This window comes from Stigmatopora nigra, chromosome 17 (genome assembly GCF_051989575.1).
Source record: "Stigmatopora nigra isolate UIUO_SnigA chromosome 17, RoL_Snig_1.1, whole genome shotgun sequence".
NCBI classification, from domain to species: Eukaryota; Metazoa; Chordata; class Actinopteri; order Syngnathiformes; family Syngnathidae; genus Stigmatopora; species Stigmatopora nigra.
This window is the reverse complement of record NC_135524.1, coordinates 2214887-2230043: the sequence shown is the minus strand read 5'-3', so window position 1 is coordinate 2230043 and position 15157 is coordinate 2214887. Positions and strand designations below refer to the sequence as shown.

Genomic DNA, 15157 nt, shown 5'->3' with positions numbered 1-15157 from the left:
GACTATATTATGAATCATGAGTGCATTTCAGATGACTATTTTTAATCTATAATTTAATTATCACATCATTTAACCTGCAAAACCAATTTAACACATTTTTTAGCCTCCAATAATATTTTCGCAGTTCAATCAAATCTTCCTCCCTCATATTTATTTCTCCACTTAAATCCATTTTTTTTCTCTCCGACATATGATTTATTTTTGTCTTATTAATAACGTAGTTCTACCTCTAATTACTCTGTAGGTGCCAGACATTTGTCATCATGTGCAATTATGTTTGTGAACAAAACAAAACAACAACACGGCATCCATCTCAAAATCATTTATTGTTTTTCTTCCAAAGTTATTTTGAAATGTGACCCTTTTGAATTCATCTTTTATTCTTTGTAAATCCAACATGGCGGTGACAATCTATGCAACAAATTTGACGCACAAGACGATTGTTGTTTAGATGTTTTTTAGCGCAAATCAAAAATCAACACATAATTTCACGTGTGTTAATGTATTCGCATTAACGTCTTTTTACAAAATGTCTTTTGTGCGAGTGTATTTTATTTTATTTTTCACAAGTTTAGACAATTTTATACATGCACCTTATAGGTTGAATATTATCGGAATAATCCAAACAGAAGAAACTTTTTTTTTATGGTGGTGTTTTTTTTTTTTTGAATGAGCAAATTAAAAACTAAATTATTTGTAAATAAGGGCCTAATTTTTCTGTCTTTTCCTCAATTTTGAGTTGAGTTTCTAAATAGGACAAATCCAAATGGATTGGACACCCCTAAGGTAAAAGCATTTGAAATATTTTGTCATTGTCACCTTGCAGGTTGAATTCCAGCTTCTTGTGCGGGCCTAGTTTAATGATCTTTTCATTATTTGCCACAGCCAATAAGCTTGGGGCTTCAGCTGGCCCGCAGACCGTAGCTTGGACACCACAGTTAACCTGCTCGCTTGAAGCTCCGCCTCCACCAGTTGCAGAGTGAAGGGACACCAGAACGGACTGACAGGTAATCTGCATTCAACATCAATATATACATTACTTCTATGTAATTTGTATTTATTGACATGTTTTCAAAATATTGACTTTTATTTTGAAAATTCTATTTTCTGCTGTAAAAATGTAAGTGTTGGGCTCCCCAAAAAATCTTTAGTGAGGTCAATTTAGGAAAACTTTTGCAAATTATGTTTAAAGAAGAACAAATCCAATTAAATATATGTATTTTATTTTCAGGTCTGTTAAAGATGAAGCAAAACATCAGCCTGAACTCGTCGTGGCCTGCGGGGCCGCGGGCTCGCCGGGAGAACGTCACCTACGTGGACTTTTATCTCCACCGGCCGTCGGTGGCGGCAGTTTTCGCCGCCTCGTACCTGCTCATCTTCCTGACGTGCATGCTGGGTAATGGCGTGGTTTGCTTGACAGTGTTGCGGCGAAGGGCTATGCGAACTGTCACAAACTTGTTCATCCTCAACCTGGCTGTCAGCGACTTGCTGGTGGGGGTCTTCTGCGTGCCCACCACGCTGGTGGATAACATCATCACAGGTAGGTGTCAAAGTGGCGGCCCGGGGGCCAAATGTGGACCGCCGCATCATTTTGTGTGGCCCGAGTAAGTAAATCATGAGTGACATTTTTTTTAAATTAAATTAAAATATATAGAGTATAGATGTATATTAAATTTCCTGATTTTCCCCTTTTTAAATCAATAATTGTCATTTTTTAATCCATTTTTAGGTGCTTTGCATTTTTGAAAAGCGCACTAAATGGAAATGATTGACACCAAATTATTTTTTTGTCTATGTGCAGGATGGCCTTTTGGGAACGTGATGTGCAAATTAAGCGGCACAGTTCAAGGAATCTCCGTGTCGGCGTCCATCTTCACGCTGGTGGCCGTCGCCGTGGACAGGTATGGCGCTCTTTGGGAAATATTTGAACGCCATTTTTCAATCATCGACTGATTCCATGTCATTGCTATGTTCAGATTCCGTTGCATCGTGTATCCCTTCAAGCGCAAATTGAGCGTCGCCACATCCAAACTAGTCATCGCCGTCATCTGGGTCCTGGCGGCCGCCATCTCCTGCCCATCGGGCGTCACCCTGCGTGTGGTCAAGGAGCCCAACGTGCGCTTGCTCCTGCCGCACGGCCGAGGAAGCCACGCCCTTTACTGGTGCCGCGAGAACTGGCCCCGCCCAGACATGCGTAAGGCCTACACCACAGTGCTCTTGGTCAACATCTACCTGGCCCCGCTCGCCCTCATCGTAGCCGCCTACGCCCGGGTGGGTTGGGCGCTCTTCCGAAGCGCCAAGTCGTCGCCTCGGGGTGCTGGGTCCGAGACGCCGGCCCGGCGGGCTGTCTGCAGCAAGAAAAAGCGCGTTATCGCCATGCTCCTGGTGGTGGCGCTGCTTTTCGTGCTTTCCTGGCTGCCGTTGTGGACACTGATGATGTTGAGTGACTATGGGCGGCTGAGTCCAGCCCAGCACCGTGTGGTCAATATCTACTTGTACCCACTAGCCCATTGGCTGGCCTTTTTTAATAGTAGTGTCAACCCGGTTGTCTATGGCTTCTTCAACGAGAACTTCCGACGGGCTTTCCGAGCCGCCTTTGAGCTGAGGCTCTGCACCGATGTCGCCGAGCCGAGGAGCTTCACCCTTCGCACTCTGACCTCTCGGCCTGCCGACGGAGGGGGGTCCGTCTCGGGTGGGAAGCCGGCGTCGGGAGACCTAGGTGGGAATTGTCATAGAAGCCCAGATCCGATTGCAGGAGACCCATAAAGGGTCCAGGTAAGCTTCTCTTTTGTGTCTAATATCATTTTGACCCAACAGTATTTTCACAAAACTGTGTTTTTTTTGACAGGTAGTTCGTCCAGGTCAAGAACCTCAGCGACTGGTCGTCAGCCACTTAGACACCTGTGGATTTTCTATCCGTCAGTTTGTAGGTACTATTTTGTCATTCCGAATAGGTTGTCCATAACTCGCAAGTATATCTTGATTAGTCACCTAAACTCTGTATTTTGACTTAATCAGAATGTTTTTTCATCAAGTTGTCACTTCTTTTTTATGCTGGACTTTTGTTTTGCCAAGTCTGTCAACAAAACAACTACGCCATGTTATCGATAATGATAGGATACCATTGTTTGAATGTTCTTCTATGTGTAGCAAATGTGTACTTTGGGCCATCAAGTCCAAATGGGAGTGCCAGTTTTTGTCTTTGGGGACAGTCCTTGCCATTTATTTATTGTCCTCCCCTGCAATTACAGGAAGAGAAAACATTCTATTAAAGTCCTTGGAGTCAAGATTAAAAGCGTCCTTGTGGAATTGCTAATCTGCCATTAGAGCATCCGCCAACAGCTCTTGACTATGCTTCTCGCGAATGGTCGTTCGCAATAGCCAATCAACTGAAGTCTGATCAGTAAGGGTTTTTGACAAAATGTATTAAGAGTAGAGTTGAATAGATACAGTACATTTTCCTTTTTTCCGGGGATTGTCGTCGCCGACAACCAACGCGTTTCGCATACCATATGTACAAAATACATCTCCTCAGAATTCCGCATTCAGAGTCCAAAGAGCAAAAATCTCCTTTAGAAACAAAAAAAATCCAGTTCCGCATTGTGGAAAGGTCGTCAAAGTCCACAAAAATATGGAGACGTTCCATTTAGATTTCCCAGTAGATGGCACGAATCCCAGTACTACACCAGCCCATTAAATACACAGTAGAAACAGTCTGTAAAGCATATTTTTGTTTGTTTTCCATCAAATCTGGAGCAGATGAATGCTAAACAACAAGAGAATGACTGTTTTTGCAAATCGAGGCCAAGCAAATTGGTATATGAAACGTTTTTAAAGAAAAAAAATCTTTGTAATAAGTTTTTTGGTCGTCCCACTGATAAAATACATCCCAAACAACAGTTCAAACTTGATCCTCAGAGACATTTTGCTCGGCGTCCTGGTTTTGGTATTCAAAAGGCCGCTTTGCTGTGAAATTTGGGTTCTTCTCATTTTCCAGGGCTGCAAGAGAAAGAGACCATCATGGAAATTTGAAGGTTTTTACCCCGACCCGGCGGTCCAATTTTACCTCCCAGGGCGTCTTCGGTGACATTGCCGTTGTCTCCACGGACCGCCACCGTCTGCTCAGGCTCCACGACAGTCACAATCCGAAGCCGGGCGCTTTCGAAGACCGACTTGAGGACGATGGAGTCCTCGTAGATCTGCGGCGGCACACAACCCACCATTCCCGGTCAATCCTCCTTCCAAAGGGATATCGTACCTTTGGGGGTTCACCTGCGATCCTTCCAAGTTGTACGTTTGTGCGTTGTGACACAGCAGGAAAAGGTCCTTCTGGAGGTCTCCTACGCTTCTGTACTTGTGGTTTCGTACCCGCTCCTGAAAAGAGAGGACCTCAACGGGAAGATATGTGGCGGGTGATGGAGGCCTACCCTGATTCGTCGAAAGTCCACCGGCTTCCGGATCAGCTCGTAATACTCGGGGGCTTCCTTCCTGGAAGGAAGCTGGGCAAAACCTTTGCTGATCTGACGACCCAAACTGAAAGTATAAAAAAATTAACCTAATTTTCCTGTGTTTTTTTGTAGAAATGCCAGTCTCCTCACCCATCCTTGTAGTTGACCACCATGTCCACCAACGTGGTCAGTTGCCGAGTGAGCTCGGGCGGATTCGGAGGCAGCTTTTCGGCAGGTGGTCGCCCTCGTTTTCGTTTGACTTTTTCACCTGTCGTCCCTTGCACCGCTTCAATCGGCGGAGGCGGATTTTTGTCACGTGCTTCGTCACGCTTGGGTTTCTTCACACCGCCGCCGTCTTTTTCCATCTTCCCGCCGACTTCCGGCTACAATGGGGAAGAATTTCAGCATTTTTTGGTACCCCTAAGATGGTTTCCAACATCCCGACTGTTAGAAGGTTTTTTTGTTCTGGTGCTGCTTTGCTTCATCGGCTACTGGGGTTTTTATACGATATTTACCAAAATACACAGCAAAAATGTATTTAATTGTTGTTAGTAACACTGCTTTTGAGCAATTTTGGTCTTGACCCAATACCAACTTCAGTTAAAAAAAATGGTGGTTCACTAGTACACCATCTATTTTGTAGTACTTTGTTTATTTATTTATCAAATTTCCCTCACTAATCCCTTATTTGTTTTCTTCTCGACCGCATTGCCTCTCGCTGCCGTCATGGCGTTTTTATTAATTAATTATTTTTTTTATTTCAGGCAGACGATCCAATTAAAGATGTTGGTGGGGGTGTGGGAGCCCCCCTGTGCATGCCAGCCGCATGAGACCGATTCTAACCGAGTGCTGCATGGGACGAGCTCACCGCGGATCATCAAGGACACAGCTGGCGACACGCTGGTATGTTGGTAAACAAACTAAACACGCACAAGAAACCCATTAGGTGAGGGTGAAAGGGTTTGGGGGGTTGGGGGGGGGGGTCGTCTGCAGCATCCCCCTAGAGGAATGAAATCGTAATCCCCCTAGAACCGACGCCTTGACTAATCTGCTCGAGATGACACACGCACACACCGTAGGGAAACGTGGGTGTTTACCTGAGGGCGGTCCGCAGGATCCAGCGCGGCGGCGGTGGCGGCGGCGGCGGCGGCGGCGGCGGCGGGGGAGAGAATTAGCAAGCCCGCATAGCAGCGAGCTGCTAGTCTCTTCATCAGCTGATCACTCAACGGGAAGCAGAAAGGGGGAGCATAGAGGAGAGGGGGGAGGAGGGGGGCGAAGCACTATGTTTTCATAAAACAAATGGCTGAGGAGGGGTGGGAGGGGGGCAATGCGGACGCTGCCGTCTGCATGGCTTCCCGACGTCTGCGCCGGCCCGCCAGCGCCTTTCCCTCCTCTCCCTTCGCGTGCTTTCGACATCCGGAGTCCTTTTCTTGTCTTGACTCCTTCCCTCCCTACCTCACCCTCCTCCCTCACCCCCTCATAAGGTCCGCTTTGGACTTTGCATTCCAGACAGTTTAGCGAGGAAGCGCCTCGACGCGCTCCACACCGCGTAAACACAAAGACTGGTATTTCCAGTGAGGGAAAAGTCCAAGTCGACTGACTCTGGGTGACATCTGGTTGCCGTTAAGCCGTTTGTGGGCTTTTTTTTCCACCGGGACGTGCCAAGGTGGAAGGAAAAAAAGTGCCGTTCCGTCCATTTGGACGTGGAAGGCAATCTGGCTGTATGTGGGTTTTGCGGTGGGGGAAATTAGCATCTGAACAAAGGACAAGTTCTGCATGGAAACAATTGGGCGGGGCATTTTTGGCCCAATTTCTACCTTCAACGAGAACAAAAACAAAATCTAGTACGAGTAGTTTTCTTCACAAAAACAAACAATCACAAGATTATGCTGGATCAGGAATAATTATCTTTCCAAGGACTCCTAGCCTGGGAGTAACATTGGCCTTAAAGTCACTCCAGGATTTAGCCAGAGCCCAAAATCCCTGAACGCAAATCCAGTTGAAGACTTTTAGGAAACTAGACTGAGACCAAATCCAGTCTTAAGAACAAAACTGAGAATCGGAACCTTAAAGACCAATCGATTAACCAAGATATTTTTCAGGTCGACTCGACATTCTGAAAACATTGTAATGAGGTCCCAGCGTCGTCCCCTCCAGACAGAAGTGGCGTGTCAATAGCGTGTTTTCGCGCGAAGCGCTCAAAACCACTGCCTGTTGCCTTGGCAACTGCAAATTGGTGCTTGCCGCTGCTTGCGTATGATTTGATTTGATTGCACTTGAAGCGAAATGCAGACCCCCCCCACTCCCCCCACCCACCACAAGACTGAAAACGAAGCAGTTGTTTGTACTTGTATTTATTTATGTTGTAGAAGATGGCGCTCAAACTGCTTCTGCAATCATTGAAATGGAGAAGCAAATCAGAATCTTCCAAAGAGATGAGTCTGTCTCAGGAAAAAAAGGAGGATCTTTGTATTTTTCCGTTAAAAGAATTCATTTTTAATCAATAAATGGGCTCACGTCAGGGTTTTTAAGACGAGTTAGCATGCTCGTAGAGAAGCACGGCAATGTCGTTATGTCCCGCCTCCAAAGCGATCGATAAGGCTGTGCTGTTATCCTGGAAACAAAAAAAAAAAATTTTTTTAGATCATTTTGGTACAAAAACAATAAAATCAGAAAGTAACACATAAATAATCCTTAATATAATCTCATCAAATACAAAATAAATGGTGCACAGTTTAGAAATTGTATGCAATTAGCATTTGTGTATCATTAGCACTATGTAAATCTGACTTCATGGAAACTATAATTAATGCTAAGTTTTTTAGGATAAGCTCTAGCACCCCTGCGAACATCACAGCTCAGAAAAGGAATGAATGTAAAAAACATCTTAACACTTGATGCTCTTTGTGCTCTTTTCATTGGCCGATATAGGAGAAGAAACTTACACCATCTGTCAAATGGGCATCGCACTCCGGCTGATCCAGGAGCAGTTTGACCATGGCGGCGTGCCCATGCTCACTGGCACACATCAGCGCTGTGGAGCCCTCGTCGTCCTGCGCGTTGACCGCCGCGCCGCGGGCTAGCAGCGCCCGGACCATCTCCAACCTGCCGTGGCTCACGGCGAGCATGAGCGCCGTCTGTCCGGCCTGCCAAAGCCCCAGAAATTCAGCTCAAGACACAAAATGGCGGCGGCCGCTGTGTATTCTACATTGTAAAAGGTCAGGTGACCTGGCTGGCTTTGCCGTTGACGTCCCCTCCGTCGAAAAGCCGCTCCACCACGTCCATGTCCTCCGGCCGGTCCACGGCGGCGAGTGCCGCTAGCATGATGGGCGTGTACCCCGCTTTATTTTGCTTACCGGCATCGCACACGCCTACAGGTCACAAGGTCAGTATCATTATACTAAAACTTCATTAAAAAAGTCTCATGTGAGTTTTTTTGTACCAGCATCCAGCAATTTCTGGACCACGCCAAAGTTGGAGTGCGACACGCTGTAGTGCAACGCCGTGTTGCCGTTGCCGTCGGCCATGTTGGCCACGTGTCGCAACAATGATGGGGAGATGACGCGGAAACCCGACAAGTAGTCTTCCACTGACTCCATGGAGGCCGACTTTGGACTGGATACGGAGAACCACTCCTGCTGGACCGTCTGCAAGCAGTCGCGCTAAAAGGTAAAGAAAAAACTGGTTAAGCGCTGATGTGATCGAGCTAATTAAGGTCGGCGACCTCACCAGCTCTCGACTCGGTAGACGCTTGCCTTCACTCAGGTGCGTTTTCAAGGCCTGGCATGCTGACATCATCTTTTCGCTGAATTTGCACCTGGCAACCACACATATTTGATCCATTCACAAGTGTATCATTTCATTCATATTTTTGCATGGAAACCGAATTTGAGTGCTACCTTTTGGTGACTGGTGCTTTTGTTGACCCTTTTGACCCCTTGCAGGCCACGACGGCGCTTTTGAGCCTTCTTGCCGGCATTGGCTCCGCCTCCCTGGACTTTCTATTGGAGCTCCGATCCACCTCATCTGCGTTGTCGGCGATGGAGAGCTTATGAGAGGGGTTCAACCTGCGTGATGGAATGACATTCATTCATAAATAGCTACACTAGGAAAGGAGGTACTTTCCACCACTGCAATTTGTAAAAAAATAATAATACTAAATTAATATATCTACCCGCTGCTGGCTCTCATGAACCTCATGTTTTTCCTAGTGTTACTGCAGCCCTGTTCAGTATTCTCCTTCCTGATTGGCTTGCGTGGGACCGCCACAAGATTTGAGCCCTCTGGAGACAAAAAGTCAAAGGTGAACTTTTTTTAAAATTAAGACTTGTTTTCCTCAATCAGACATGCGCATAGCGTAAGAAAACATTTCCACTGCTGACCGAGGAGTTCAATTTTTAGAGCCTGGACCACAAATTACTGTGCAGCCAGACCATTTCCAAAACCAGATAACATTCTTCACATTGCTAAAATGCTAAGTTTAGCTAAGTCGTGAGAACAGACAGAAGCTGGAGATTGAATTATGCTACCTCTTATGGCCGATGAAGTCTGTCGCTCTAACAGCTGTATCATTCGTTTCACGTCGGAGTCGTATCCACCCGGCGGAACAGAGTCGGAGACGTCAGATGGCGTGCAAAGTTCTCTGTTGGCTGCGGTGAAGAAAATCATTTTTTTTTAGCAAGAACCAAGTCCTAAATTTCCAATCATTTAAATCATTTAACTAAACCGAAAACATGGATGAATTAAGGTATAGGTCTGACCTGGGACTAAAGGACCCCCTTGAGTCCCAGCTTTCTTACTGATAGATGGCGCCATGTCACTTTTCTGCTCACAGAACCCCTCCATTTGAGGACCATGACGTCGCCCAATGACCTCTATGCGTTGCTCCACTGCAGAATTCCAATGAGACGACGGAGTCTGCTGACCGAGCACGCCATTGGACACCGACAGATCTCGTATTTTTCCATCCCCGACCCCGATGCTCCTGGTCTTCTCCGGATCGGGTAGATGCGACGGTCCAGACGCCATGTTTTGAGTTTTAAGGCCAACCAGGTAGTTCTCGTGAATGCTCGTGAATCCCACACCGATGTCTCGGGTATTTGGTTTTGGAACATTTCCTTCCAGGGGGATGGTCTCAACCCCAACTGTGCGTGTCTTAGGGATGCTCTTGACGTCTTTGACCCGGTTGCCGACGGATACCGTCCTCGCCGCGGTGGCTTTGGCGGTGTTTGTTAGCTTGTGTTGGCTTCTCAGGACGCCATTTGTGCTGGACTCTGAATTAATGGCGTGTCTTGTATTCGCCAGACGAGACGCTGAGCTAAAAGTATTGGTACGCTGGGACGCCATGGGTCCAAGACCGACTCCTTTGAGCGACTCTGTCACCGTCCCACGAGAAACGGTATCCTTTGCCAACCGGACGATTACATTGACAGAACATTCGCCACAAGCGACTGACCGAAGTTCCTTCTTTTTCAGATCTGGCCATGGAAGATCCGTGTTGGTCTCTGCGTGACGTAGCTGGAACTCGACTCCGACTCCTTGCGAGTTTGTGGAAACGTGGACCCCCTCGCCCTTGTCTTTGGTTTCCACTCGCTCTCTGACCTCCCATCGACTCATGGCGAGATCAGGACCAACACGGGCGTTTTTGGACTCAGGTGAGCAACACCACACGGCCACGTCCTTGACCTCGAGGCGATCACCCGTGCTGGCATCTTTCAGCTCGGTGTGGTTGCCCACCCCTTGGCAGGTGGTGGTGGGCCCAGCCTGGATGCTGCAACTAGCAGTGGCTGGCCTGGCAGTGGAGGCTTTGTCCACTCTGTTTCTGGCTTCTGCAGCTTGAAGCTCCAGTTTCAGTCGGCTCATTTCTGCTTGGAGAGAAGATTCTTTCAACTCTGCCTCCAGGTGAATGGTTTTCTGCTTTAAGGATGCGATAACTTGTTGTTGGGTTTGAATTTCTTCTTCTAATGTCGTACTACGTCTGCGTCCTTTGGCAGTTTCTTCAACGCCGTTCCCCTCAGAGTCCTTCTTCTGGATCTGGAGTTGTGAGGCTAGCTGCTCCTTTTCTTCCTGAAGGACTGAGATCTTCACCTTTAGCAAAGGGATGATTTTCACCTGCTCCTCTAGTTCTCTCAGCTTCTGCAGGGCCACCACCATTTGTTCACGAACATTCAGCAACTGTGTGGAGCCCAAACCTGAAACCGGGGTGCTTCTTCCAGATCCCAGAGGACTCGACTGTAAGCAACTCGTGCTACCAGCACTCCCCAGTGTGGAAGCAATAAGTCCATCCATCTCACCGCGGACACCAGCTCCCTGGACGCCATTCTCGTTGTCATAGGCATGAAAGGCGGTGTAACGAGAAGGAGAACCAGGAGAGCTCATCCCGCCAAAGCTGGCCAGTCGCCGCCGGATCCCGAGAGAGTGGATCGAGGAATCCTGGTCCGAGTTGAGGTGTCGCTCTGCCATGGTCTGCTCCAAAGGAGGAGATCTCGTTGGAGGTGATGACTTGAATTGATCTCGGCGATCTAGTCCTTCAGTCTTAGAAGGAGGAAGAGGAGGTCGACCCAGGAGTCTGGTCTCGTCACTGCTGGAGGAAGATAGGGACTCCACAGAATGCCACTGGCTTTGCGTCTTTTCCGCATGGTCCAGCCCCGAGCGAGGCCTCCTCTTGAGGCTTAGTCGCTTAATATTGAAGCCCTTGGAGAAGTCCACTTCCCAATAGAGGTCAGTCTCCAAGTATGGAAGATCACCGGATGAGGAGAAGTTATTTGTCAATGTGAATGACACATTGTGCAGCTTCGAGCCTTACCTCAGGTCTCCTCACGCTTTCTGTTTTAAATGCTTTGGACTTGGATCGTCCCACTCAAAGAAGGAGGGACGGCAAGCCGAGGTTTGCACAAACAATCTTCTGCAAGAACTATCCCCAAAATTTCATGTCTTGCTACACCAACTGGAATTACACTATAATTACGGCTTAAGTTTCCCTTTAAATACCAGATTCCATTCTTGGCTCTTGTCTTTTTGCCGCAGACTTCTTTTACAAGGCTTGGAAGAGACATTTCTGAACTGTTGACTTCATTACAAAATAAAATAAAGACTCTCACTTTGATTGGAGATGAACGCTACTCTTTTATTTGTAGGTTTCTGCCTGTTAAAGTTGAAGCGGCTTTGCGTCATGAGCAGCTATCCTCTTGTCAGCCGCAAAAAAAGGATAGCGATGCAATATAGCTACGTGCTCATCTTGATTGATTACCATTGTGCGATACAAAGTGTCTCTCTTTTAACCTTTTGTGTATTTCTGTCAATCCATTAAACATGCACACATTCTGCAGTTAAATGGAGCTAAGTGAAGGAAATGTTATACTATCATGTATATATATATATATATATATATATATATATATATATATATATATATATATATATATATATATATATATATATATATATATATATATATATATATATATATATATATATATATATATATATATATATATATATATATATATATATATATATATATATATATATATATATATATATATATATATATATATAACATAACTGTTCGTTATTAATGTGTTTTTATGTACAACAGGAATTTCAACAGCGCAGACTTCACATCCCATGCTGCTTTGCGTTATGTCGCATGATGATGACATCACTAATGCGTCCAGCTGCGTCCAGATTGCTACTCGTTGATGCAAGTGACGCTAAAAATTGAATTGTCGGTGAGTATTGTTTGTTATACGTCATTTTAAAGTAAGTAAGATTCTGTATTTGTCGAAAATCAATACATTGCTAACTTGCGATGCGATCCACATTTATACTCGGTATTACATCTGAAGTTAACAAGTAGTCGTAGAACGCGGTTATAACGTCTGTGCTTGTTCTCCCCCAATTAACTCGTGCAGTTCACGTGCTGAAGTGGGTCTTCCTGGTGTGATGTCTCAGCCAACGGGACCCCCATCTGCGGACTCCCCGACGGTGGTGGTCACCACCAACGTTCAGAAATACGCAATGAAGAAAAAGAAGATTCTGAACCCCGAGGAAAGTGATTTGTACGAGCTGACCCAGTCTGCTGGGCTCACTGTGGATCAGGAGGTCTTCAAGTGAGTACAACGACTTGACTCCAATGTTGTATCAATCTTATGATTTACATGTATGTGGTTATAACACACATTTGCCATTTTAGGATCATAGTGGATTTGCTGAAAATGGATGTGGCTCCTGAAGTCCTCCTGCAGACTTTGAAGGCCATGTGTGCAGGGCAAAGGGTCCCTGAGAGTTCAGGTGGAGACGCCCCCCATGGCACCACCATCTCCTCCATCAAAGCTGATGCCAGAGGTTGGTGTTTTTGCATCTTTTTATGAGAAATATTATTTGCCTATATTTCCTCAAATATCCTACATCTCCAGTATCACAACAAATTGACACTGATCAACGGTAAACAATATTTGCCCCAAATGTCTGTACTTATACTAATATTTTATTCTCTATTTCAACCAGATGACAATTTGAGCTCTGGGAAGAGTGTAAAGCCCACGGGGCTCGGAACCCGGGCCACCAGGGTCAATGCCAAAATGGCGGCCTACGCCACCCAGGATGTGGGCAGCGCTTCTCACGGGCAAGGTATGGTTCCATTATTTTCTATTACCCCTGCCCCAAAACCCCTTGAATGCCCCCGCCCATGAAACCCCTGTATGGCCAACCCCGCCCCAAAACCCCCTGAATGCCCCCCAAGCCACAAAAGCCCCGCCCACTCACCCACTATGTGGCAAGGTAAGTCTAATGCAAGAGAATGTTTACCCTGATCCATCCCCAAGTCCAGCCCAAACCCAAGTAAAAACATGGCCCTAGTTTAAGGTAAATAGTCAATGATGTTTTGCATGTGTGTATTAGTCCTAGTGTTTATGAATTGTATTGCTGTGACAGTAATTGTAGTAATGTTTGTGTCTGGGAATGTGTATTAACTAGTAAGTGTGTAGCCTTATTTTCTGAGTAGTGTCATGTCCATGTTTACTACAAAAAATCATCATTTAAAAGCATGTATGCATTGTTCGTAAAAATCAATACTAGTATGTACTCTTCAAATAGTAATACTACTAATGAGCATGCTAGTAATGTTAATATTAGGCCCTAATACTGCTCACAAAGCTGTCAAATTATTGCAAAAACTCCAAAATATCGCATTTGAAGGTCGATAAAGATAGAGTAGTGATATAGGAGAGATAAACACTGCATTGCATCAATGCTATTTTATTCCCTCGATTGCTTTTCGTAACGTTCCGCACGGACGCATTTTTTTATCTCCCCAATCTGGAATGTTTGCGGCTCTCCTCCTGGCATCCTCGCTTCATTTTGTCGTATTTTCTTACGGTTCAGCGGCTGTACGAAGCAAAGCGACATCATCATCATCGACCAGCACCGCCGAAAAAATGCGTGAGGCCTCTGGCCAGCGGGTGCAGCGGCAACCAAGTGCCAGCAGGGGGCAGAAGACAAAAAGCTCAGGAAGCAGCAGCTCCTCCTCGCAGATGTAGTCATAGAAAACATAGTATTATACTATATTTTCGGGAATTTTTTTAGCAAAACGTTACAGTTCAGAGTGTAATTATTGTTGAGATTTGATTGTCTATTCAAGAATGATATTGCTGAATATAGAATCTTATTTTGTAACTAGTAACATCCAGTAAGCAAAAATCTCTTTGTCAGGATATGTAAAGGGAGATAGTGCTGTAGTATATTATTTTTAGGATTTCTGGTACAATTGTACTGGCCCTTATTTCTGTGTCCGTCCTTTACTTTTGTGCAACATATCTTAGAATAAACTTAATATATCATTTTCATGTCTTCTTTCATTTCATTACAACTTGTATATTTTCTGTGCCTTTTCTAAATATTGTAGTCCGTGCAATCATATCTAGTGTAATTTTAATATTTTCACATACTGATAACTGAAATTTACTTCATTTAATGGCTTTTACTGACAACTGTGGACATACAATGGACTTGTCCAAAAATCTTTTGTCATTAGCCGCCCTGTAGGATAAAGTTTGGACATCCCTAATGTTCCAAAAACATAGATTTACCTGTATTTTGAATGGGCATTCTTGCACTGAGTATCTTATCCAAGCCACAAGGGGGCAGTAGAACGATTCTTCCAGTAGACCCCCCCCTATGACCACCTTTACATGTCCAAATTGTTGCATGATTTCATGTTGACTGTAGTCCACGTGAAGCCAAAGTGCACATTTTGCCCGCATATCTGCATGCGCTAGCATGCGCCAGCGTAAACGGAGAGGCGGTCCGCCGCTTCAGGGGTCATTTTAAAGGCCACGGGCCGCTCGCCTTTTATGTGGCCGTCCATCCTATTTATACGGCCCTGCCTGCGCGCATTGATAGCGGCGCGCCCGTAATTGATGGCGCCATATTGCCGCGCCGTAGCCGGTTTAATGGGCCTTGACCGAGCAAAAGGGGACGACGGCGGCGGCGGCACGGGGCTAGCTTAACTCTTCCCGCGCCTGGGCGGCACGCGGGGCGATTAGCGTGCCGGCGCTCACCGTAATGGCCGCTTGCTTCCTGATCAAGGAAGCGCAGACGCCCCTCTGACTCCACTTCCAAGAATAAACAGTCGCCAGCTGTCGCCGCTCGCCTCTGTTGTTGCTCGCGGGCGGCCTAAACGTGTTTGACAAAGCCGGTAAACGGCGGGG

The 15157-nt window shown here is 46.0% G+C and overlaps 4 protein-coding genes across 4 annotated transcripts; 2 read left to right on the top strand and 2 right to left on the bottom strand.

Annotated features, from left to right (window-relative positions):
- The first annotated feature begins 3 nt into the window (after positions 1–3).
- LOC144210495 (neuropeptide FF receptor 2-like) lies at positions 4–3298 on the top strand. Its single transcript, XM_077737203.1, has 5 exons — positions 4–786; positions 886–1007; positions 1232–1540; positions 1802–1901; positions 1977–3298. Exons 3-5 carry the CDS (start codon positions 1243–1245, stop codon positions 2764–2766), a joined length of 1188 nt encoding a protein of 395 aa, XP_077593329.1. The 5' UTR covers positions 4–786; positions 886–1007; positions 1232–1242; the 3' UTR covers positions 2767–3298.
- A 106-nt stretch (positions 3299–3404) lies between these two features.
- Positions 3405–5659, bottom strand: LOC144210980 (protein polybromo-1). Its single transcript, XM_077737951.1, has 6 exons — positions 5546–5659; positions 4599–4831; positions 4428–4533; positions 4273–4374; positions 4067–4199; positions 3405–3999 (listed from the first exon to the last, which is right to left on the bottom strand). Exons 1-6 carry the CDS (start codon positions 5657–5659, stop codon positions 3902–3904), a joined length of 786 nt encoding a protein of 261 aa, XP_077594077.1. The 3' UTR covers positions 3405–3901.
- A 1253-nt stretch (positions 5660–6912) lies between these two features.
- On the bottom strand, positions 6913–11388 carry LOC144210979 (KN motif and ankyrin repeat domain-containing protein 1-like). Its single transcript, XM_077737950.1, has 8 exons — positions 9374–11388; positions 8623–8731; positions 8348–8515; positions 8178–8265; positions 7891–8110; positions 7677–7819; positions 7394–7594; positions 6913–7062 (listed from the first exon to the last, which is right to left on the bottom strand). Exons 1-8 carry the CDS (start codon positions 10908–10910, stop codon positions 6976–6978), a joined length of 2553 nt encoding a protein of 850 aa, XP_077594076.1. The 5' UTR covers positions 10911–11388; the 3' UTR covers positions 6913–6975.
- Positions 11389–12064: 676 nt separating this feature from the next.
- Positions 12065–14289, top strand: mzt2b (mitotic spindle organizing protein 2B). The gene is made up of 5 exons (XM_077737417.1): positions 12065–12178; positions 12362–12559; positions 12643–12794; positions 12957–13079; positions 13833–14289. Exons 2-5 carry the CDS (start codon positions 12393–12395, stop codon positions 13985–13987), a joined length of 597 nt encoding a protein of 198 aa, XP_077593543.1. The 5' UTR covers positions 12065–12178; positions 12362–12392; the 3' UTR covers positions 13988–14289.
- Positions 14290–15157: the final 868 nt, after the last annotated feature.

What these genes read in the sequence shown, in the direction of transcription:
- LOC144210495 (XM_077737203.1), top strand. Translation starts at nt 1,243, where the DNA reads ATGAAGCAAAACATCAGCCTGAACTCGTCGTGGCCTGCGGGGCCGCGG. An exon ending in GGTGGATAACATCATCACAG is followed by an intron (nt 1,541 to 1,801) that starts GTAGGTGTCAAA and finishes GTCTATGTGCAG; the next exon opens with GATGGCCTTTTGGGAACGTG. An exon ending in GTGGCCGTCGCCGTGGACAG is followed by an intron (nt 1,902 to 1,976) that starts GTATGGCGCTCT and finishes TGCTATGTTCAG; the next exon opens with ATTCCGTTGCATCGTGTATC.
- LOC144210980 (XM_077737951.1), bottom strand. Translation starts at nt 5,659, where the DNA reads ATGAAGAGACTAGCAGCTCGCTGCTATGCGGGCTTGCTAATTCTCTCC. An exon ending in ACAACTTGGAAGGATCGCAG is followed by an intron (nt 4,200 to 4,272) that starts GTGAACCCCCAA and finishes GTGCCGCCGCAG; the next exon opens with ATCTACGAGGACTCCATCGT. An exon ending in CACCGAAGACGCCCTGGGAG is followed by an intron (nt 4,000 to 4,066) that starts GTAAAATTGGAC and finishes TTTCTCTTGCAG; the next exon opens with CCCTGGAAAATGAGAAGAAC.
- LOC144210979 (XM_077737950.1), bottom strand. Translation starts at nt 10,910, where the DNA reads ATGGCAGAGCGACACCTCAACTCGGACCAGGATTCCTCGATCCACTCT. An exon ending in GGTGTCCAATGGCGTGCTCG is followed by an intron (nt 8,732 to 9,373) that starts GTCAGCAGACTC and finishes TTTTGTCTCCAG; the next exon opens with AGGGCTCAAATCTTGTGGCG. An exon ending in AAAGCACCAGTCACCAAAAG is followed by an intron (nt 8,266 to 8,347) that starts GTAGCACTCAAA and finishes TGTGGTTGCCAG; the next exon opens with GTGCAAATTCAGCGAAAAGA.
- mzt2b (XM_077737417.1), top strand. Translation starts at nt 12,393, where the DNA reads ATGTCTCAGCCAACGGGACCCCCATCTGCGGACTCCCCGACGGTGGTG. An exon ending in GTGGATCAGGAGGTCTTCAA is followed by an intron (nt 12,560 to 12,642) that starts GTGAGTACAACG and finishes TTGCCATTTTAG; the next exon opens with GATCATAGTGGATTTGCTGA. An exon ending in CAGCGCTTCTCACGGGCAAG is followed by an intron (nt 13,080 to 13,832) that starts GTATGGTTCCAT and finishes CTTACGGTTCAG; the next exon opens with CGGCTGTACGAAGCAAAGCG.